This window comes from Dipodomys ordii, unplaced genomic scaffold, assembly GCF_000151885.1.
Source record: "Dipodomys ordii isolate 6190 unplaced genomic scaffold, Dord_2.0 Scaffold133, whole genome shotgun sequence".
NCBI lineage: Eukaryota > Metazoa > Chordata > Mammalia > Rodentia > Heteromyidae > Dipodomys > Dipodomys ordii.
The window spans coordinates 2705895-2731083 of NW_012267349.1; the positions used below are offsets into that span (position 1 = coordinate 2705895).

Here is a 25189-nt window from a genome sequence, read left to right on the forward strand (position 1 = left end):
TATTGGCACCGTCTGCCTACAGGGAAACCTGGTGTCACCTTGTCAGTCTTCAGGAGGAGCCACCTGCTCCCGCCCCTCCAGCCGCCTTCACTCAAACATCTCGTAGTGACGTGTCTGCCGGACCCTTGGCACCATGTCAATGAGGAGTCTGCAAAGGGAAAATGGACATGGCCACTCAGCACAGACCCTGGAGGGAGCTCAGAGGAAATGTCTTGTTTCCTAAGAGAATTCAGATACCATAACATTCACCCTTGAGAAGTGGGCAGTTCATTAGTACTCTCAGGAATATGTGTGATCGTCCCTATTAATTCCAGAACCATTTTTGATCCCAAAAAGTAATTACGCCCCTTAGCAGGGGAAGCTTTAGCAGTCAATTTCTCTCGTCTCTATAGATGTGTTCTGGGAACTTTTTATATAAAGTGAAGTGTGCATTTAGGGGGCCTTTTGTATCTAGATTCTTTCCTTTGGCATGTTACAGTAAGTTCATCTCTATAGTAGTGTTTATTAGTCCTTCATTCTTCATTGCGAATAGTCAACTGCTTGGGCATACCACATTTATCCATCAGCTAATGGACAATGCTGCTGTGAACATTCCTATGCAAGTTTTGTCATGGTGTTTGTTCTGTTTCTCTGGAGTAGTGCATGCCAAGGAGCACTATTGCTGGGCCAAATGGTAACTCAATATTTGGAGGAACTGCCAAGTTCTTTTTCAAAGCAGCAGCACCACGTGCATTCCCACCAGGTGTGCATGAGCATCCCTCTGCATCCTTACCCACACTTGTAACCCTCCGTGGTTTTTGAGTCTGGTCACCACTGCCTATTGGGAATCAGAAAGCACCTTAACATTGAAAAGCTCAGCTGGTGTCTTGCAGGAATGGTTCTTTCAAAGGCTGACTCCAGCCTGGACACTCCATCCAGAGCCAGCACGCCACTGTAACCCTTTTTCAATGAGAGTACTGGTTGTGCCTTAGTACGGTCCTTCTGTCTAGTTATTTTTCCAAAAAAGAAAAAATGTTCTCTAAAGCTAGGGCCTGAGCTCTGGTCAGTGGTGTTACTGGCTCCCAAATTCAAGGTAGCATTGCCTACATGAAGTAGGTGGCAAGCAGAGAACTTGACAGGTGAGAAAAACACTCAAGGATGCTAGCCTGGAGCATCATGTACACCCCCATTACAGAGAAGACTCAAAGCCCTCAAGTCCCTTATCCACTAAAAGGAAGGCTGCAGCCAGGGGCTTCCATCAGACACCTGACAGGACAAAGCTCTGGAATCACATGGGGACAATCTGTGACTCCCAAGATCCTGTCATTTTTGGCTGAAGAAGGAGATGGAGTAGCAAAGAATAAATCGGAACCTACTTGACCCCATAGGCAAAGATGGTGAGTCCGATCAGCACACCTATGCTGCCATCCAGGTACCAGACTGCTGCATTGTGCTTGAATACTTCAGCGCTCAGAAGAATGGAGAAGCCCATCACACCGCCCACAAGGGAGTTAAACCCTGCAGAAGAAGCAGAGAGAAGCTACATGGCAATGCCCAGTGATCTTTGCTACTCAAATGTCACTGAAAGTTGCCTGGATGCTCTCATGGGTGACAGCCACCAAGGATTTCCCTAAGTAGAGCTGTCAATCTCTACACCCTCTGTTTTCTAAGCACTTACAGCCCCATAACAGAGCACATGTGGGGTTCACTGTGGGTCTTCACGCATACCATTAGAACAAAAACTTTGAGTAGGAAGAGTTTGGTTTCTGGTTGAATTCCAGAGCCCAAAACAGCACCCAGTTCATGGTAATGACTCAAATCTGTTCAGTGGTCACTGGGCCATGCTCTGAGCTGGCCAAATTATCATCAATGTTAACCAATAAGAAAACTAAGCAGAGGGAAGTAAATAAACCAGTTATCTAGCTTGAGGGCCTGTTTCCATTCCCTCTTGAGTCTCCTCTAAGCTCAAGTCAGAACATTTTTCCCTCCCTCTCCATAAAAGCAACACAAAGCTCTGAATTAGCTACCTAGCTAGAAATAGGGGTAGAGGTGAGGGAGGGGGAGGAAGCAGCAATACTGGACACAGGTAGCTCACACCTATAACCCTAGCTACTCAGAGGCTGAGATCTGAAAATCAAGGTTTGAAGCCAGCCTGAGCAGACAAATCTCCAATAACTATCTGATGGCCCCAATACTGGCACATGCGCGTGCACGCACGCGCACACACACACACACACACACACAGAGTGATCACCATCTCCCCTTTGTGTGGCCTCCTCTGATCTCCACAACTTACACTTCACATTTCTGTTTTACCTAAGTTTTTTCACAGGTCTAAAGGCTGGCTTAGGATGGCTTGTGAGTCTTCCCTGTGCCACAGGCTTCCCACCTGCTTCCACATTACAGTGGCTCTGGGGGTAGTGCCAGGTCCACACAGGGACAAGCCCCACTTAGCACCAGGCCTGGTATCAATCCTGGGACTGCTGTGCTGGGTATAACAGAGCCATTGCCTGTGCTGAACTCAACACCCTGGCTCTGTTCCAAGCAGGAATATTGAGCTCAATCCCCCGAAAAGACAGGGCTATTCTATGTGGAATGCAGGCGAAGAGGAAGCAAGTGGGGTACAGCCCAACTCTGAGGACCAAGGGGGAGAGGACAACTAGGGGCTATTCCTCAGTGAGAACATGATCCTGAGGTCTGGAAGGATGTCTCTAGGACTGTGTCCCTGGGATGGACACCATCATCCCCTCCCCCTCTCCTCTCCTCCAATTTGCAGTTGATTGTCAGAGGACACGAATTCTTCCTCTCCCCAATAACACCACTCACCTGTAACAGCAGCTACTCTAGTCTTCTTTGTCCTAGTATAAGGCAAACCTTACATATCTAGATCCTTCCTAGTGCGATATACTCCCATCTTGCCCTCTCCCATCGCATCCCTCCTTGACCCAGCTGCCACTGTTCCTCATAAAACTGCCAGAGAGATGTCTTTAGTGTTTCCACCCCTTCCACTCAGGCTGCTTCTTCCCCAAGGCCCCTCTCAAGGTCATCTGTGATACACTGCCTGATAGAGGTGATCTCTTTCTGGAAAGTTCTTCCAGCAGTTCTTTGTTGGCTTTTTCTGCACATCCCCATCCAGGTGGCTTTCGGTTGGCCCTTTGGGCTATATCTGCATTATCTGTATTCTCCCACCCCAGGAGAAAAATCTCTCAAACATCTATCTTTGGGCCCCACTTTTCTCCTCAGATTCATTCAAAATGTACACAACACAGAAATCAATTCCTACAACTCAACATCTCACCCTCCAGCAGCCAGCTCAGTGCTGGTTACCATGTGGTCAGTTGCCAAGACCAAAAATCTAGGAGCCCAGGATAGGCTATTAGATTTCTTAGGACTTAAAGTCTAAGGAATTCTGAAGATCTGTTACCTCTTATGAGGCCCCCCACCCCAACTTCCCAACCTATCCACGCCACCACTCCTGGACCCTTGAGCCAGCCTCTTCACCTTCTATTTCTGTCTACTTCTCCTTAAACCCACATTCCACCCCCACCCCCCCCCAGCAGCCAGAGTGTTGGACAAGTGCCCAAAGCCACCAGAGTTTATGCAAACTCTTCCTTCATGTATCTTATACCACATCCCTCCCCTACTACCTTTCAGCCACTCAACAGCTGCACGCTATCCCACAGGGGCCCTTGAACTTACCTCTTCCTCCAGGGTCTTCCCAGGCTTCCTGCCTACCACCTAGCCCACAGCTCAGGCCCCTAGCACTCCTCAAACATCTCTCTACTCATGGCCCCCGTATACCGGAAGGCCACAAGGAGGCTCTGCTTTTCTCTATGAAGCCCGTGGGCTCTCTACCTAACAGGTTACTTTTGCTGTTTCTGTTGTATCATCTCTTTCACAGACAGGAACTTGTTCCCTTTCCTTGCTGTATTTCATGTCACAGAAGAGGGCCTCACATGTATCATGGGCTCAGATGGTCCCTACATTAATTATTGAATTACCAGATGGAGAGGAAGGAAAGGTGTGGGTGGTGGCCCTGAAGTCCAGCAAGTCTTGCCTGGACCAGCAGCCCTGATACATTTCCAGTGGTAGGTAGATATGAGAGCCTGAGGTTTCCCCCAGCCAGCCACTAGAGGTCCACTCTGCTCCACCACAGAAGGCCTGGGCTGCCAGCACCAAAGTCAGCCCTGAGCAGGTTCCCTGAATGATTCACAGCTCCTCCCTAGGATTTGAGGCATGCTCACCTCCTCCACCTACACCTTCTCAGATGATAAAACCTGACTCATTTGGCTTCACCTCTTAGAAGCCTGCATGAGAATGCTAGAGCAGCTGGGAACTAGGGTCAGGTCTTAGCTGCTGCCTTCCTCAGAGCTTTATAGCCTTCCTGGCCAATCATCCCACAGGCAGGAGGAGGCTGAGGCCCAGCCAAGGGCACCATCCCAGCCCCATCAACCAATCAATCACAGCATACCAGGCTCTGATGATCATCCACTAAGGGCACCATCCCAGCCCCATCAACCAATCACAGCATACCAGGCTCTGATGATCATCCAAAGTAGGAGATGCCACCCTACTGTGCATAATTAAGTGCATTCATTTTATGCGGAATATCTGATATGTTTAGATGTTTGAAAACTCAGAGTATTTCAGAACTGTAGCAGAGCGAGGTCCTCGAATCCAGACTGGTTCTGGACATCAGAGCACTAAAGCTGGGCCCTGGCCCAGTGCCTGTCCCGTTCTTCCTACATTTGATTTGCAGTATTTCTTTGTAGCACAAAGCTATTTTACTTTGAGTATCACAAAGCTTGCATTTCATCCTAGTCCTGAGAGTACATGCATGTTAACAATGTCAAAGCACCACAACTGGGCAGCATGAAAGCAAGTCTTAAAGGTGGCCCTTGCCACCTTCTACCTGCTGTTGTCCCTGGCTACAAAGGCACACTTATAACAAATCAGGTCCCACAGGGCTGCACCTTAGGATCTGCCACTCACCAGATGATCCTGGAGTCTCATCCTTCCTTCTGCAGGAGAAACAGCTGCTTAACTTGCTTCCTATCTCCTTGTAGAAACTGCCTGGCTTAGAGGGTCTGTGGAATGTCAAAAGGTGTGCATTCCACAGCTGTCCCCATTGAGAACCCCCAACATTAATGACAAGTAGGGCTCCCCTAATCCCACCCCATCAGCCTTCCTTCCAAAGGGAAGGAAGAACAAAGAGGAGGCAATTAGATATTACTCAGGAACCAATGAATGAATAAAGCCCAGATCCCAGACAATACAATTAGCAGGAGGCTGTAATTACTGTCTTCTGTTTTCCTGAGACACGCCCACTCCTAGAAGAGGCCCCTGCTGGGTAACACACTGAAAAGCAGGACCTGCAGCCTCTATGAAACAATGCTCAGTCCATCTCCCTCTCACTTCAAACCCCGTGGCCATCTGTCCTCCTCCCAACACCTTCCCTCCTCTCCCGGCACAGGGTGGACTGCCCCGTTGTACTGCCCCAGTTCTCAAGAGACCTCTCCCTACTTCCAGTCTTCTCTCGTTCCACTGTTTCCCACCACAGATACTCAGACGACTCTTTAAATATTTGGTAAAACATCTACACTCCTGGGCCTGAACAGCTAACCTTGTGTGATCAGTCCCAGCCCACTGCTCCACTCTGGCCGCAGAACGCCCTCTGCCTGGAGAGGATGATTTTCACTTCAACTACCCACTCTCCTGTGTAATTGCCCCTCCTCTGTTTCAAGAATGTGACAGATAGCTTACTTGTGGATAGTTGTATGAATGAATAGAAAAGCCAAAAGTTAGTTCATTAGAGAAACAGCATAAATTTCTCTCCCCTCCCCTCCCCGCACCTATATAATAGAAAGATGGGAATCTGGCAGGAGGTTAGAAGTTCAGTGAAGGCTAAATGAATATATTAGTGTGGAATAGTCATCATGTGAAGGAAAAGCCACTGGCACAGGCTCCAAAGAGATGAGGCTATGGCCATGATGAGTCTGGAGGTTAGCTGGACTTCTGGGCCCACACACATGGTTCTGGAAAGCATTCCTTCCTCCCTGTAGCCAGCTAAGCACACAAGGACACCTAGCCTCTGCCAGCCAGCAGGGTCCTAGAACCGGCTGCAGAGCTGCTTGCCCAGTGCTCACCCAGCCACACCTGCCCTGCCCCTTATGTTTTAAGTAACATGACATGGGGAACTCATGATTTAGCCAGGTCATTGTCCTGTTCTGCCCCAATACCTGGGCCAGCTGAGTCCTTCAGAGAGATGGAAAGGGATCTTGATGGTGACGGAAAATCCAAACCCAACAATCTGCCCATGCCTGCTCATCCTTGAAGTTTACACCCCTAATGAAGTCATCCCTAATAAAGGACTCAAGGAACATGTAGGCATTTTCTTTTCATGCTACAAAACACCAGATCACAAAAATCATAGGAGGTAGACACCTCAACTGAAACTGTAGGTATGCCCCAGATAGGAAAGGGAACCCAGCCCAGGTCTGTGGAACTCTATTAGTGTCAGCTTGATACACACCTCTAATTCTGTGGTGCCTTTGTGGTCAAAAGAGAGCCAGAAGGCTAAGCCAGGCTGTAACTGGTCTTCAATTTTCCTTATCCTCATCAGGAGACTGAACCACTGGTTCTTCAGCTCACCTCTGGTAAGAATTATACATCTATCCCACAATATTTACCTAAACAGCAATCCCTTTGGAGACCAGGGAAGACTGCCTCTCAGCCAACAGAGCAGACACTGAAAGGGAAAGGGTTCTGCTGGAAGAACTCCACAAACCCTGCTGATTTATTATTCTCAAGCTTAGCCCCAACACCACTCACCCCAAGACCTGATCTAAACAGGATCCCTACCTCCCCCAGGGTGTGTCAGGAAGGCTGTGTCAAGAGCTTGCCAGGAATGAGCCTGGGGCTGGCTGCCTGCTCTACATGGAGGGGCCTTAATGCTGCTTAAAAGCAGAGAAGGGAACAGGAAGGCTCCATCTGAGGAGAATGTTCTTTCACTCTGTCAACAGTCCTTGCTGCTTTTTAAAGCAGCTTTGGTTTCAAGTGGGCCAAAGGCTTCCTTAGCCAAAGCTGAAAGGTGGCGTGTGACAAAGGTGGATGGAACCAGCAGGCCCAGCCACAAGTGGCCCCTTGAGAACTAATTCTGAGAGCTGTTTGTCCAACGGTGCTCAAGAGTGCTGGGCACAGCAGGATCCACTGGCCCTTGGGTGACACTGTACGTGGACGTTTTGAGTGACTATGGAAGCAGCACCAAACCTCGGTGCACACCACACAGACTGAGGCACTGCTGTGAAATGCCCAGTCCTGGGTCCCCCCATGAGGTCTAGAACACCAAGATCTCCAACGGTGGGGCCCAGATCCACTAACACCCCCCCCCAACCATAGTTGATGACATCAGACTAGGAGTGGCCACTGCCTAAAGACTAGGACCCCTGGTTTTGCATTCAGGATGTCAGATCATGGAACCCTTCAGGCCTGTTCAAAGGAAGCCCCACCTGCATCCACTGGCCCAGGTGATGCTTTCCCCAGGCAGGTCTCCTTTTGCCTTCTGGAGCAACAATGCTGCAGGGGTAAGGGAGCGAAGGCAATGGTGGGAACACGGATGGAGCAGATACTTAGTCCTAGGCTCAGTCCCCACATGGATGCATCACCTGGGCTCCTTGTCCCACAGCAGCCCAGCTCCTCACACAGCAAGGCAACAGAGTGGGGCAGGATGAGGAGTCAGCCCGTGCTATGTTCACCAACCTCTACTATTTGGATAAGAGGGGCCTCTGCATGGCAATTCTCCAGTCCAAACTACAACCACCAGCCACCCATCCCCTCTGCCTTCAGATTTCTCACATATGAAAATGAGATTCAGGAGGGGAAATGTGTTCTGTGCTGGGCACTGGTGGCTCACACCTGTAATCCTTGCTACTAAGGAGGCTGAGATCTAAGGACCATAGTTCAAAGCCATCCCAGGCAAGAAAAATTCCTGAGACTCATCTCCATTTAAAAGCCAGAAGTGGAGCTGTGGAAGTGATAGTATGTTAGCCTTGAGTGGAAAAAAAAGGTAATGCCCAGGCCCTGAGTTCAAGAGCCCCACAACCAACATAATAAATAAATAAATAAATAAATAAAATGAATAAACAAATAATATTAACCTGTAATCCTTGTATTTGGAAGGCTGTGACAGAAAGAATTTTGTGTTTGAGGCCAACCTGAGCTACAAATCATCATCATCATCATCATCATCATCATCATCATCATCCAGCCAACCATTTCTGCTTATCTTATACAATACATTCCAAACTTCTACTCTTAACTTCTCACTACTTTATTCTTAGAATCTGCACATGCTCGGGAATGAATAAAAGTAAAATGGCGAAACCACTGACTACTGTTTGCCAGATCTCTAGTTTGGAGTTTGTACTTTCCCTGCATTCACACACCTTATGTGGTCAGGCCAAAGGCCTATGTAAGCACTTTTCTGCTTGGTTTGAGTTTTGAGCAGAGAACACAGGGATGGCTCCCCCAGAGCAGGCAGTCACCTGGCAACTTCAGCCTGGTAATCGAACTCCAATGTGAACTGCTCACTAAGCGTTCAGGAAAGGAAACATGGAGAATTATAGGAAGCATTTGCAAAGTCCAGAAAAGGCACTTACCTTTTATTTGGAACAATCTGCATGAAATCTGAGATTCTAGGGAGCCCTTTGTACTTCATTATGAAGAAGCTGGGACTCCTGAGCCTCCATTAGGGAGTCGAGGGTTAAAGGGGCAGCCTCAAGAGCTTGCCGTGTGTGTGTGTGTGTGTGTGTGTCTGTGTGTGTCTGTGTGTGTCTGTGTGTGTCTGTCTGTGTGTCTGTGTATAGTGGGATTTAAGCTCAGGACCTCTTGCTTGGCTCTTTTACTGAAGGCTGGCTCTCTAACCACTTGAGCCAACACTCTACTTCCAAAAAGGGGCTTCAAGAAGAGTTTATTAAACTCAAGAATACCTGTACCCTGTACCCTGAGATCATAAAACACGTTAAACAGGTTGGGATAGATGAATTCTAAATTGTTCAGCTCTATTGCAACACAAAGTAGCTAAAAGTGGCCCAAAAACTGAGCCCCAAGGTCAGGCCCACACAGCCCTTACTCACCATCGGTTATGAGTGCTCTGCTGGTCAAAACCTTCCCGAGCATAAACTTCAGAACTGCCAAGATGCTGCACAGGATCCCACTTAAAATGGAGACACTGAACAGGAAATCATCCTAGAAGAGAAAATTTCAACAGTTTACCTCCTGCTTCAGCAGCAGCATCTGTAAACCACTTGCCTTAAAGGTCAGTCAGCTATGATTAATAATTAGTCAGATGTGCTGCCACCAGGTTGGGGTGTGCTACCTGCTTTTATTTATATATGATTTAGAAAAGATGATCAGAAACAGGTATCAGATTTATATTTACTTACAAAACCACTACATATTTTTTTCCTTTCCTTGTAGGAGATTCACTGTCAAGCCATTCTGCTAAAATAAGCAATCACTGATTGATAACAAAGTCAGTCTGAATAGTAAAACATGGTATCTATTAGTTTCCCACAAATAATTCACAAAGCAGTTGAGAACTTTGGATCCTAGCACTTGACCAAGAACCACATCACACACAGAGACAACTGAAGTAGCTAGCCACAGGGTCAGTTATGGCTGGAGCTACTTAAAATTCTATTTTCCCCCCTAAGTCACACAATTGAGATTTCAAATATAGCCTTCAAGGTGAAAAAAAAATGGCATCTAAAAATACAGTCTGCTATTGACGTGATCTTAACACTTCCTGTAGGTTGTTACCTTAGGTTTGCAAGCAAGTGAGTCACATCTGCAAAGAAAGCCAGCACCGCTATCTCTGACATCAGGCCCACTGAACTCCCACACCTCATTCCCCTGAGACACAGACTCCAGGTTCTCCAGGATTAAAATGCAGCCGCCAGCAGAAATCCAAGATGGCATCATATATCCACAGAGGCAGGATCCTCCTTCAGCATCTTAATAAATTCACTAACCTTAGTGACAGGAGCTGGGAAGAAGGAGACAGCCTGTTTCTCTGGGCTTCAAACTGAACAGAATCATTTGAAGAATCACCTCCATGGAAACAGATATCTGCATCATGGCAAAATAGCTCCTCACAAATACAGATTGATGGTGCTGGTGATTTAAACAACGTACATTCACAAATTCTTTGGTATTTCTTCCTTCAGGACGGGGGGGAGTAAAAGGGGGAATCAATACTCTCAACATACTGTCTTTCCTTGAGTAAGGGCTGGACTGGGTTGACTTAAAGCAAGCAAACAAATAAAATAGAACATGGAAAGGAGAAAAGAGTATATAAATACAACCTAGCCAGATGATCAAGGTTAATATCACATTTGTATTGTGATGTCAATGGCCTGTTGTATCATATGACAAGGACAATATGCATACATGGTGTTCTGCCTCCAGATCTATAAACTCCATTTAATCATGAAAAAACATCAGATAAAACCAAACTGAGGGACATGCTCCAAAACACCTGACCACAACTCGTCAAGGTCATGGAAGACAAAGAATAACCAACAAACTGCCACAGATTGGAGGGTGGAGAAGAGGTGACAGCTAAATGTAAATGTGGTATCCTATACCAGATCCAGAAACAGGAAAAAGTCATCAGTAGAAATACTGGGGAAATCAAAACAGAGTCTATAGTTTTGTTAATAAAGTGCTGTGAACTCAGTATGGATAAAAGGGTCTGGTTATGGAGATAGAGTAATGGAGGGCAGTTTGATGAAAGGTATACGAAAATGAGTGTACTAGCTTCATTACTCTCCTATAAGTTTACCATTATTTTAAATTTATAATTTATTTTTCAAATTATCAGTCAGGCTGATCCAAACCAGTTCTCTTGGTGAATTCTGAGTCCTTCTAAGCAATACCGTGGAGGACCCAAAACTCCCAAGTTTCCAAAGTTCCCATTGGGAATTCAGCCTAATTACAGGAGATGACCCGCACAGACAATCAAGTAAGCATAGGGTCTGAATGAAATGGTGGAATGGTACTTGGAGAAGGAGGTGATTGCATCTCAGTGAAGTAATGAATGCTAATGAATGAAATCAGTGAATTTCCTTATAGAAAAGAACTCACAGAATCACATTGTCTCTTCCCATAGGATACAGCAAGAAGACAGCCACCTATGAAGTAGACCCCGTCTAGATACTGAATCTGCTGGTCCTTTGATCTTTGTTTTCAAGCCTCCAGATCTATAATGAACAGCACATCCGTAATCCTACGTTAGGGTTTGGATCTCAGTTGAAGTCAGCCTGGGAAAATAGTTCTTGAGACTCCCCACTTGGACCAAGAAAAAGCTGCTCAGAGGGGTAAGCATCTTTCACCTCAGCTATGGGAGAAGCATAGGGGAGGAGCATGATCCAGGCTAGCCTAGGCAAAAGGCAAGACTCTATTTAAAAAAAATCACTACAACAAAAAGACTGGGGATCCTGGCTCAAATGGTAAGGCACATGCCTAGCAAATACAAGGTCCTAAATTGAAACCAAAACTGTGGAAGAAAAAGAAAGGAGGGAAGGATTCCCACTAGTATCCTGTTATAGAATCCAAAGCAAAATAAGACCAGTCAGTAGGGAATTACATATCAACACAATTCTAGTTTTCTCAAGGCATTTGAAAAGGCACAGATTAGGAGACTAAGGTAGTCCATCAAGTAAACAAAGTACTCTCACATCCCTAATTCAGAGTTCACTTTGCTCTCCACAAGTGTTCTTTCTGAGTCTATTTTTTTGGGGGGGACAGGGGGGTTCCAGTGGGCCTGAACTCTGGGCCTGGGCGCTGTCCCTCGGCTCTTCAGCTCAAGGCTAGCACTCTACCACTTGAGCCACAGCAGCACTTCCAGCTTTTTTTTCTGCTTATATGGTACTGAGGAATCGAACCCAGGACCTCATGCATGCAAGGCAAGTGCTCTACCACTGAGCCACCTTCCCAGCCCTTCTTTCTGATTCTATTCAACCTCTCCCCTTGACAGACTTGAGACCTAGATTTCCAGAGGTGGAAAAACATATGTGCTCACCACCTTGGAGGTTCTAAGGAGCTGAGGGACCCTCTCTTCCCCCAAGTTGCCACCCTTGACCTTGGGAGTCATCTCCTCTGGCTGCCACCCCTGGGAGCTCACTTCTGAAGGCAAGGTGGAGGGAGGGGGGAGGTTGGTTTATTTCCTTTCCACCACACAGCCAACCTGCCACAAGCCAACTTCCCACCAGATGTCAGAGCCAGATTCTGGCAAAGAGACATGGGGAATTTATCACTTAGGGAAGAATAATGTCAGAAAGACTAGAAGACTAGAGTCAGCAGGGTTTTTTTTTTGGGGGGGGGGGAGGCAAAGTATTTGGGAGCCTCCTTCTGAGAAGCTTAATCTTAGAGAAAACATCCACAGGGTAGATGGCCTGAGGTCCACCCTGGAAGACAAGGCTGGGCTACTGACAGAAATAAGTGGAAACATCAGGCAGTGATTAAAAGACACCAAAGTGAGTCCCATTTACTATCTGTGAGACCCTCAGGCAATCTCTCTTCCTCTTTCCTTTCCTCCCTTACTCTCCCCACCCCATGTCACCCATTGTAATGTAGAAAAAATATAAATATTAGAAGTACTAGCCGAGGCAGCCTTATGCCATGTGCATGGAGCTCAGCTGGAACTTTCCCTAGGATTTTCTTTCTAAATACTTCCAAGTTTAAGTTGGCCCCTAAGACACCTGCATTAGTCCCTGAAGGTCCCTAAAGGAACTGCGGTAGCTCAGGTGAGTTTGCTGATGGGCAGGCCTACCTTGGAAGAGGAAAGCTGCCACAGATGCCTAGTTCCTCATCTGCTCAACCTCTTCTTTCATGTCAATAAAAAGGAGCTTCAATAGGAGCCCTTCTGTGACTACCTCAGGTCTTGAGCCAGACCTGTGGCAGCTCCAGAGCAAAGAGACCAACTTCCTAACAGGTCACAGAGGCTAAGACAGTGAGGGTCAGGTGTAAAAGGTAACTGGATGCCTCATTTATGGCTTGGTAACCATCTTTGCATGTTCCTAAACCATAAAAAAGAGGGGAGCGCATTTCCTTGTTTCATACTCAGATGCACTATGATCAGCACTCTGATTTTTACTGTTCTCTTCATTGAACAATAGATAAAAGGGCAAACATGTTTCAGGAAATTACCACTAATTCAAAGCCAAAGTCAAACACATGCTAAAGGTAAATACTACTATAATTCTGGTATACTCCTTTATACTTGGAATAGTAAAAGCCGTGTGTGTGTGTGTGTGTGTGTGTGTGTGTGTGTGTGTGTGTGTGTGTGTGTGTGTTGTGGGGCTTGAACTCAGGGCCTGGGTATTGTCCTTCAGTTTTTTTGTTTTGTTTTTTTTTGCTCAAGGCTAGTACTCTACCAGTTTGAGCCATAGCTCCACTGGTGGTTAATTGGAGATAAGAGTCTCACAGACTTTCTTGTCCAGTCTCACTTATAACCCTAAGTAGCTAGGTTTATAAGCATGAGCACCTGGCAGCAACAGCCTTTTTAAACTAATTCAAGACCTTAAAAGATTGATCTACTGAACTATATAAAAAAATGTAGATCTCAGAGATTTTTAGGGCACCATTACTAAGACATAATTCAGCTTATATACATTTTCATAATGTATATATTAGTTACTAGTTTGAGGTAGAGAAAAAAAATTAAACCACAGTAATTACACAGCTTAAGACATAAGCCTAGAGAGATCACAATAGAGCAAGAGCCCAGATGTCTGACTTTAAGTCTCATCAATGTCTCCAGATTTCTTTCCACTCCCTTATCTAGACTTCCTTCAAATGTTTCCTGTTCTATTAAGTTCCTATTAAGTATGTAAGTACTTTCCTGCTCTATTAAGTACCTCTATTAAGTCTGGAGCCTGGAACTAGCAAGATCAAGTACAAGTAGAGTCAGTGTTTGGAGAGGTCCGCTTGTGCCTTACAGATGGCACTGTCTAGCTTGTCCTCACATGGTTGAGAAGGTCAATGGCACTTTCTAGGGCCTCTTCTCTAAAGGCACTAATCCATTCACCAGGGCTTTGCCCTTCAAACCTAATCAATTCCCAAAAGTCTCACCTAACACTATCATTGTGGGCCTTAGTATTTTACCATGTGAATTCAAGGGGACACATGTTCAACCACAACAATTCTAAATAAAAGTCTGGGACATAGCGTAGAACAACTAAGTCAGGAAAGTCATTTCCGAGCAAGTAGAAGGCAGGGGGAAGAAAAGAGAACTGACTGGAGTTCTAATGATCACCTGGAGGTTGGAATGCACCTTGGAGTGGAAGAAACACACACATATACTCACCCCCGGCTCCAAGATATTTGACATGAGCTGAGTATGACCATTTCCTCCACCACCTGCCAGGAATGGTGTAGGCAGGCAAAGCCTGAATACAGCAGCTCTCCCCATGCTGAGCAAAACCTGCCTTTCCTGAACAGCAGCCTATAGTCCCCTGGTAGGGACTCAGTGTTTATGTCTATCCAAAGTGGCTATGTTGAATTCTAATCCCCTGGGTGATGGTCTGAGGAGGTGGAACTTTGGGGGATGACTAAGTCATGAGGATGGAGGATCACTTCATGTAAGGGATTAGTGATCTTCTACCTAAAGAGACCTTAGAGGTTCTACCTGCCTTTCCCATAAAGATACCATACAAGAGGCTCCTACGAATCAGGAAGCAGGCACTCCCAGATGCTGATCTGTCCGTACCTTGGACTTCCCAACCTCTTGAACTATGAGAAACCAATGTCTGCTGTTGATGAGTCTCTGTGTTTAAAATGCAGGACAGCTCAGAAGAAGCCACCTCAGCCTACTCCAGATGCCAGTCCAAATGCTACTCCAGGGTAACAGGTGACAGGAGCCAATGATCAGTCCATCTGAGTGACAAGTTCTTTTCAAGAATGAGTCTCTCATTTCCAGCTTCACTGGTCCCACAGTGTAAAAAATGATACCTTAGTCTGATGAAACAAACTTCTTATACATGGCTTCCAAGAACTGAGGGGATCCAGGGGTACAAAAAACTTCATATCCCAAACTCTCTGGTCTATGCCAAGGTGAATCTTGTCTAACCTAAGGGAATAACTCCTGGAGACATATACACCTAAGGCTGGACCACCAAACTAGACTGATAGCTGAGAAAAATCCCTTCTGCATAAATAGGAAGTGATTTTTAAATCACACTGGAGAAAAGATATAGGAAGCATCTAACCCATGCTGCAATGAGGAAACTGAAGCCTGGGAAAAAGGGATGGTTCCAACCCAAACAGCAAAGGGATACATGGTAGCAGAGTTGTGTTCCAAGCTCAGAACATTCCACCAACTAACTTTCCCTCTCAGCCTGGCACCACCCACCTTTCCATTTGCCTCAGCCCAGGTCAGAATGTGGTTGAAAGCCTCAGGTCTAATTTTAGGACCTGAAGTTAATTAGCAAGGAGCTAATAAAAACTGATCTGGGTGAGGATTCTTTTGCTGATGTGTGATATTTGTTATTGTTTGCTAGCTCTGGGGACGTTGGTCAGCTGGACCAGAGCCTCAGTCAGCTTTTCTCTTAGAAGACACAGGACCCCTGCGCTATCCCACTGATAGTCTGGTGAGCTGGTAAATGAGAGTCTCCGTGAACTGCTATACAGTGATAGGATAAGATCATTGCCAGCTCTTCTCAGAAAAGCCAAACCCAACCAAAGCAACTGGATAGAGTTGACCCCCTCTCATCACTCTGCCTCCTCTTTCATTCTGCTGCAACCAGCCAACCTGGCTTTCTACTTGTTATACCAATATGTAACCTGCTGGCTTGGCATATGCTGTCCTTCTGTCTCAAAGTTCCACATGTCCATCCAGCTAATAACCTTTCTTCTGTTTTCTTTTTCTCTTCTTTCCCTCCTCCTCATTCCTCTCTCCTCTCTCCTTTGTCCACGCTCTTCCTCCCCAAAAGTACCTTCTTAATGAGGTAGTCTGATGTAATAAATGTAATATCTCCTCATCTTGCGGGCGCCAGTGGTTCACGCCTGTAATCCTAGCTACTCAGGAGGCTGAGATCTGAGGATCACGGTTCAAAGCCAGCCCGGGCAGGAAACTCTGTGATACTCTTATCTCCAATTAACCACCAAAAAATCAGAAGTAGGGCTGTGACTCAAGTGGTAGAGTACTCTTGAGCTGAAGAGCTGAGGGACAGTGCCCAGGCCCAGAGTTCAAGCCCCACGACCGACCAAAAAAAAAAAAATCTCATCTCCTAATTCTTTTTACTGTTACTTTTCTTAACACATGTGCTTAGAGTGAGAAAGTATTAAAACTGAAAACATGACTATTCACATGCAGGTATGATCATATCACAGGGTGTCAATACAGAATACTTCCACTATCACAGAAAGTTATAATGCATAGTACTGATTTAGAAGCAAATTATATTTTGCTCTGTGAACTTGAGATAAAGCAGTTAGTAGAGAGGGGTATAAACAAGTACTAAGACAGGAGGGACTAGAGATCACAACAAGACCAATGGTCTGAAAATAAAAAAGTGGTTAGACAAAGCAAATCATAAGTCTTGATTAATATTCTGCCAAGCGTACGTAGGAACTAGGGTTTAAAAAACTATTATATACCTTCTTAACTGATATATAATAACATGCAATAAATATAAAAACTTGAGAGTTTCTGTTTGATTAATTCTGTCAATGTAGTGATAATCTACATAACTATCCACAAAGCAAAACACAAAAACATTTACTTTACCCCAGAACCATCCCTCATATCTCTTTCTCAGTGCTATAACTGTAGTCACTACAGATTAATCTCTTCTATTTTTTAAATTTTATACAAGTGCAGTACACATTTTTAATCTGGCTTCTTTTGTTACCTTTTTGAGATTCACCCATGATGTTTTATAGTTTGTGGTCCTGGAATCATATTCTAAAGATCTGTTTCATTGCTCTCCTCATGAAAGGATTTTTATAATTCAGTCTAAGTGCCTCCAGCTGATATCATGCTTTTTTATTTAAATTATCAGTGGAGATGAATAATTGTTGATCAAGGAACAGGTAAAGAAATTGGAGGGAAGCTGACAGGATCTGTGACCGTTAATCTTGATCGGCAATTTGGTTATATTAAATACCTAGGAGCTTAGTAAAGAACACCTCTGGGTGTGTTTGTGATTGAGTTTCCAAAGACAATTAGATCAGGAGGGCTCGGTCCTCATGAATGCTCACATCCCTTGATGGATTTATAATATGAGACATTACTGGGAGGTGGTAAAAGGTAGGAGGTGGGGCCTAGTTAGAAGTAGGTCACTAGGGCATATCCTTGAAGGCTACTTGCCCTTGCCCTGTCTGCCATGAGGTAAAGAAGCTCCCCTAGCACTTATTCTGCTGCAACAAAGTTCTGTCCAAGGGAATGAGGCCAAGAAACCATGGACTGAACCCTCTGAAACTTGGAGTAAAATAAACCTCTTCCTCTTTTAAGTGTCTGTGACATACATTCTATTATAACACAGCTTAAAAATGTTGAAAATGATAATACAGGGTCTAATCCTCTTTCCTTACTAAGGATCTAATCCTCTCTCCTTACTAAGATGACTATCTCCTCTCATGAGATGAACCTTTAGATCAAAAGATCAGAGAAATATGGGAGGATCTGCTATGTCAACTTTCACTGAGGTCTAAGACAGGCTCCAAGATCAAGGGTCTAATTGTTATGCACGATCTCAGTTGTCAGACTATATCTAGTGCTTTGTCCAACTTGCTAGGGCCCATAACCCCACCAACTCCTCCTAGTATACCCACCCAATGTCCCATCCACCAACATGAAGAGGAAATACAAGTTGCTATTTATAAATCCCATTCCATCTTCCAATGGATTCTTAGATTCATATCAAGTGGCCTGCCCCTGATTCCAGCTAGTCACCAGCCTGCAGCCATTTCTAACATTGTGACCAATTTTTCATCCTCCATCACCATCCCCGTTTTCCCACCCATCCTCATCCCAAGGCACTTGGATTTTTGATACTACTTCCAGGAAAACCTTATGTACAAATGATTTTTTTCCCCAGAAGCACCAATTGCCACCTGCTATGTTAAGTTTATACCTTGTTAGAGGTAACACCTGCAGTTTGGCCACTGACACCAGACAGAGACCAGCCTGAAAACCCAATCACCCTCCTCCCACACCCCACCCTGCTCTCCTGCTTATGAGGCATGAGGCAGCAAGCAGGGAATCGGGATGCTTGCTTGCTTATGCCTGCAAAAAGGCGTCCTTCGCCTTTCTAATGAGGACAAATTTCAAACCATTCTGACACTACATGTGTTCGAGTATCACCCAGGGAAATGCTGGTGCTGGCTGAATAATAAATGAATATTGATTTATGGCCCCAGGTGAAATTAACAGTCACCCTTCATCCTCAACTTTTCATCACCACCCTTCCCCCACCCCAGCAGATGAGAAAGCTGGCAGATGTGGAGGAAATTATACCAAGCACGGGCCCGCAATTTCTCCCGGTTATTAAATCATATTGACAAATTACCATGGACTCCCATCCAATGGCTTCACAAGATTTAAATGAGCATCAGACCATTTGGCTATTGGGGATGTCAGGCATTGATGTTTAGACAAGCAGATAGACAGCCGGTAGGCAGTGAGGTCAGTAGAGGGTTTTCAGGACCCTGGGGATCCCCACCCTGGTATCTCCTGTTCGGTCTGACAGGTGATGCCCCTCCAATGTTATAAAGGGATCACCAAGTTGCTGAGGATGACAACAGGGTCACAGACAACCACAGAGGAGATGCAGCGCTGTCAGCTGAGGGGAAATGGAGGCACTTTGAAGTGCGAGGATGTCCCTCTCCTGTGGAGCCTGACTCCTAGAAAATGAAGCATCAGTGGAATTGTAGTTGTGTGCTACATGATAAGGAATGTAAGAGTCTCTGCACCAAGCACCTGATCCCTGAATGTCACCATGGAATCTGAGATGAGCCACTCTGGCTGGACTCTCACCTCCCTTCCCAGGTGGCCAGGGGCATTTAAAGAAGGTGAGCCCTCAGGGTTCCTTAAACACACACAAAGCAAAAGATCTCTGCAATTTCCCAGAACACACAGACAATGCCATCCCTGAATTCGTTCCTTGTAAAGGAAGTAGCACTTCCTGGCTGCCTGCTTCTGCTCCCTGTGTTTCAACAGGAATTTTAGAAACTGACCTTGTTAAAAGTGTAACAGTATTTAAAGGTTGCTTTTACTAAAAGCACGCAATCTCACTTTGGCCTACAGATGTGTGATGGGTAATTATAAACAGAGTAAAAGCTTGGCATCTCTGCCTTCATGCTATATCTGTCTCTTTTGTTCAGGTTCCTCATTAAAGCTGCATACAGCCATGTTAATCATTTAAGAAGCATCTACATAACCCCTGGAATGCAAGACTGATTTGTCCTAAATTTACCTAACTTCTCTTGTCCCTCTTCAAGGCTGAAGACATCAGCTCTAACTGATAATAACCATACAGCACCCAGTACAAACAAGAGAAGGTCTTAAGTAACAATTGTATCAACTGATACTTTAATGCCCATTATAGATGAAATTCTTTTCTAAATACTAAAGGGGCAATTTGGTTTTATTTTGGACATAATTGCAAGATTCCTGCAAGATGGAAATTATGACCTTAAACAGAGAGGTTTAGTCATCTCCCAAGGGTAAGGTCACCCAGCTAGGCATGGACATTGTAGGCATTCTAATTTGTACCTGTCCAATCTAGAATCCACTGCCCTTGGCATATAAAAACAGGCTGGTTCTTCTCAAATGTTGCCCGGTGGCCCTGAATTTCAGTTTTTGCCAAATCAAAAGAACACATAATTCTAATTCTCCATGCTGAGTGCCCTTTTATACAGTTGAAAATGCCTTAAAAGTCAGAAAAGTGTCTACGTAAAAAATGGAGAATGAACTCAGTTTTTGCACGTCCACTTAATGGCAGCAAGGGATTTTTTTTTTTAAAGGAATGACAAGGACAAAGAAATGAAGAGAAGCAACAGCCGTGATTTGTGTGAGTGGGCTAGGGAGACGCTGGGCATTCCTGGAACAGGGTGTGGCAGAGCCTCAGGGCAGAGGGGGAAGTAAATGGCTCCCTGTCAGGGAACAGCCCCAAAACGCGGGAATAGACACCACCTGCCATTTCTTGAATGGGGGTAAAATAGGTAGAGTAAACAGGAGATGAATTGCCAACATCTTTAGAAAGCTCAGATCCTGTCACTACTCCATGTTTGTTGGCTACTATTGTCAGAAAGAAACAACATTTCATCAGAGACAGCAAAAGAGAGAGCTTCTGTTCAGACACTCAGGTGGTTCAGCTAAAAGCTGGGTAGAAGCAGTGAAAACAGGCGAATCAGGGAGCTTGCCTATTGCCCCAAAGGTGTGTCTAGCTCAAGAGAACAAAAAAAAAAAATGACTTCAAGTTCATACGACAAAAAAAATACATACTTACAAAGAAAACCAAATATATTAGGGTAAAGTTAGTGATGAGGAGTTCTTAAGTTTGGGGAGGAGAGCTGGCACTGGTGGCTGCTCCTGTAATCCTAGCTACTACTCAAGGAGCTGAGATCTGAGGATCACAGTTCAAAGCTAGCCCAGGCAGAAAACTCTGTGAGACTCTTAGCTTAATAAACTACTTGGAAAAAACTGGAAGTGGCACTGTGGCTAGAACACTAGCTTTGAGAAAAAGAAGCTCAGGGACAATGCCCAAGCCCTAAGTTCAAGCCCTAGGACTGGCACCAAAAACAAAACAAAACAAAAAACAACTTGGGGGGATGATTTAGCTCATGCTAATGTATTAAATTATGAAATCTAACAGCAGACCTAATAAGAATAGTAATTTTAAGTTCTGACAAGCACAAATAGCATAATACCTGTCAAAAGTAATTTCAGATTATAATTGTCTGATTTTTATTTGTGACAGTCATAGTGCTCTGGTATACTACTATAGCTCAATGCTTAATGTGTTTTTCTTGTGCCAGTCTTAAGGTTCGGATTCAGAACCTGGGCACTGCTCCTCAGCTCAAGGCTAACACTCTACCACTTGAACCACAGCTCCACTTCCAGTTTTTTTTTTTTAGTAGTTAATTAGAGATTATAGTCTCACAGACTTTCTTGCTCAAGCTGGTTTCAAACCATGATCCTCAGGTCTCAGCCTCCTGAGTAGCTAGAATTATAGGCATGAACCATCAGTACCTGGCTCTTGCTTTAATTTCATGATTAAAGAAGTGCTAAAATACTTAAAATGCTTAAATGAAAATAAAAACAAATTCTTCCCAATTCAAATTCACAGATCTCCTTAATTCCATCTGCAGACCCAAATGCCAGTGTAATAAATCCTAACAGTAGAATTAAGGTCATGTTCAGTACATATCACACATACATAATCATATAGTCTTCTTTTCCAACAGCCATCAGACTTTTGGGACACTATCTAATTTGAAAAACAGAAATCAGAACAAATAAAAATAAGTATCATTTAGAAAAAAATATGTGAAGAAAAAGGAAATGTTTTAACATTGTTGCTAACATCAGAAAACCAATATTGTATTACTGGGATAAGAAAAGGATGCCATATAAGAACATATAAATAAAAGTAAAGTATAACAGAAATGAACAGCCCAATAAAAGCCTAAGGAGCTAAAGTAGGTGATGTTTATTTTTTTTAAAGACAAAAATTAAAGCATAAGGAAACAAAGGAGAAACAGAAGAATGGGTCTAGATAATTCAAATTTCAATAACAGGAAATCAAAAAAGCAAAAAAATTTTAAGATAATTTCAAGGAATCACTTATGAATACAGAACATGAATTGCATAAGAGTTAAAGTACCTAGCTAAATACAGAAGAAAGAAAGGATGTAAGGGAGGGAGGGAGGGAAGAAGGAAGGAAGGAAGGAAGAAAGGAAGGAAGGAAGGACAGGCAAGCAGGCTATCAAGTGAGTGAGTGCACAAGTGTGCGATAGAATAGAATTTGACACTAGATATTGAAAGATTTATAATGATTGAGACTGACATCAGGAAAGCAACTCCATTTGTAATAAAAAAAAAAGCCCTAAGAATTAACCAAAGATGTGAAGGATCTCTATTATGAAAATTTTTAAAATCTAAAATATGTAATTAAAGCAGATTTAAGGAAATGGAAAAACATTTTATGCTCCTGAATTAGAAGCTTAACATCATGGCAATATTGCCCAAAGCTATTTATAAATATAATGCAATACCCATCAAAATCCCAACTACATTCTTCAATTATACAGAAAAAGTAATCTAAAACTTCTAATGAAAGACTCCAAATAGCTAAAACAATCCTTATCAGGAAGAACAGTGTTGGTAGAATATCAATATCAAACTTAAACTCTAGTACAAAGGCATAGTAATATAAATAGCTTGGTACTAATACAAAATAGGCCTGAGGACCAATGGAAAGGAATAGAAGACCCAGAAATGAACCCACAGACCTATGGCCTAAAATTCAATAAGGGAGCCAAAAACAACATATAGTGTTGGCATGCAGAAAACAGAAGCCAGATCCTTATCTATAACCCTGCACCAGAATCAATTCATAATGGATCAGAGACCTCAATGGAAGGCCAGATACCCTGAAAATATTACAGGAAAGGGTAAGAGAAATGCTAGGGCTCCTAGGCACGAATCAAAACTTCTTAAATAAAGATCCAGAATCATAACAAACCAAAGAAAGCTAGATAAATGGGATTGCATCAAACTGAAGAGATTCTGCATGGCAAAGGACATAGCTAGCAAGATAAATAGAAAGCCCACACAATGGGAGAAGACTTTTAGTGGCTATATATCAGACAAGGGCCTCATATCTAAAATATACTTATAGATAAAAAAATTAATCCCCACAAAAAAAACCTCAAAAACTAACAACCCAATTAATAAATGGGCTAAAGACTTAAAGAGGGACTTCTCAAAAGAAGTAAGAATGGCCAATAGACACATAAAGAAATGTTCAAAATCTCTGGTTATACAAGAAATGCAAATCAAAACAACATTGAGATTCCACCTCACCCCAGTTAGAATGGCCATTATCAAGAAAACTAACAATAACAGAGACTGGCAGGGATGTGGACAAAAAGGAACTCTATTGCACTGTTGGTAGAAATGTGAACTTGTTCAACCACTCTGGAAACAGTACGGAGGTTTCTCAAAAGACTAAACATAGAGCTTCTCCATGACCCAGCAATTCCACTCCTGGGCATTTATCCAATAGGCCTAAAACAAGGCCACACTAAAGCTACCAGCACATCCATGCTGCAGATACTCCCCAGCAGATAAATGGATCAAGAAAATGTTGTATATGTACACAATGGAATTCTATGCTTCCATCAGAAAGAATGATATGGTACCATTCTTAAAGAACTGGAAAGACTTGGAAAAAATTATATTAAGCAAAGTAAGCCAGGCCCAAAAAAACATTGGTTGCATGGTTTCTCTCATTTGTTGTCACTAGACTGTGCCTATAAATTCACAAGTAAACACACTGGGCAGTAAAAGACAAAAAAAAATACACTTGGACATGATAAATTATACAGGACTCTAGACATTCACACAGTGAGACCAAAGGAAGATATTCTTAGGAGAGGATCACAAAGGCTCAATAGCTATGTGCATATGATCACACAAAATGATATTTATTAAAATGAACTCCAAGAAATGGAAACAAGAGGTTTGGGTTTTTTTCCCCCTTTGTTACTGTTTTTGTTTTATGTCCCTTTAATCTCATTTGTAAGTTTATCTGTTTTGGAAGAGTAAGGGGGAACTTAGAAATGATGGGACAAAGGATGAACAAATACAGCAATGACACAAGACATTAGATACTATATTGAAAATGAACCGTTTGTGGGTTGTGACAGGAAGGAAAAATTAGAAGAAAGCAAGGGAAGGGGTGACACTGTTCAAAAAGAAATATACTGCTTATCTGACTTACATAACTGTAATCCTTCTGTACCTCACCTTTTGAATAAAAACAACTAGGAAACAAAAAAAAGTATGAAAGCTTTCAAGATTCTAAGAATAAACCTATTTCTACCCAAACTACTGCCTAATAAATGAAAACAGAATATACAAAGTATGTGAACAGAGAGTTTTCAGATATTCAAGGTCTCCCTGAATTTGTTCCCAGGAAGGTGCTGGAGGATGTGCTCCTCTAAAACAATGGAGTGAATCATAAAAGACAGTGACTGGGGATCCAGTGAGACACAGCATAAAAGAAAAACAAAACTCCAGCATCCCAGTGCCTGCGATTCCAAGACAACAAATGTGGAGCTCACTGGAACATCCAGATGAACATGTATGTGTATGTTCATGTGTACATAAAGTTAAATACTACATATTCATTTATCAGTACTAGGGAACACAAAGCAATATACAAGAAAGGGAAGAATTAAATCATAGGGCACTGGGCTCAGCTATGAATAATATTAGCCATCACCACAACAATGGTGCATGTGGATATAACCAAAATAACAACATAAACACCCTAGGAGGGTGGCATAATTAATTGTAGTTTGGTAGACGAGTAAAGACCAGCTAGAGTAGGACGTCAATCACACCTCTACTAAAAAAGCACAAAATATCAACACCTGCATGTTGCTTAACCTTTAAGAGGGTTTTAGTGAAGGCTCAATGGTAGAGAGCCTGTCTCCCACATATAAGACCCTAAGCTCAACCCCCAGCATCACAACTAAAACAAGAGATATAAAGTTTGAAGATGAGAGGGAGTTTCTTAAAGAAAGATGCTGGTACCAGGGTTTGAATTCAGGGTCTTGTATTCTCTCTCTGCTTGCTTACTTATGGCTAGCTCTCTATTGTGTGAGTCACACCTCCAGCCCATCTTTTTGCTGGTTATTTTGGAGATGGAATCTTGGGGCTCTTCTACATGGGCTGGTTTGGAATTGTAATCCTCCAGGTCTGAGGCCTCCTCCTGAGACCTGGAGCTCTGTGAGCGATCAGTGAGTGTATCAGCTACGGTTTATTGTTGTGGTGGTGGTGGTAATTTTGTTTTTGTAATAATGAGCTTCATAAGGCAAAGGGCTGTTTACATTATGTACATGTCTAACTTGGATAAAAATGAAAGTAGATATGAAGAATACACATCAGGGTAGTAATTTCTGGGCATGTCAGAGT

General features: G+C 43.7%; 1 protein-coding gene across 1 annotated transcript in view; it reads right to left on the reverse strand.

Moving 5' to 3' along the window:
• Positions 1–25189, reverse strand: part of Tmem163 (transmembrane protein 163) — a 228778-nt gene continuing 203589 nt past the window's right edge. The window contains exons 6-8 of the mRNA XM_013030812.1: positions 9114–9225; positions 1356–1497; positions 1–148 (exon numbers count right to left, since the gene is read on the reverse strand). Coding sequence (XP_012886266.1) covers positions 88–148; positions 1356–1497; positions 9114–9225 — 315 coding nt within the window. The 3' untranslated portion in view covers positions 1–87. The remainder of the gene's footprint in view (positions 149–1355; positions 1498–9113; positions 9226–25189) is intronic.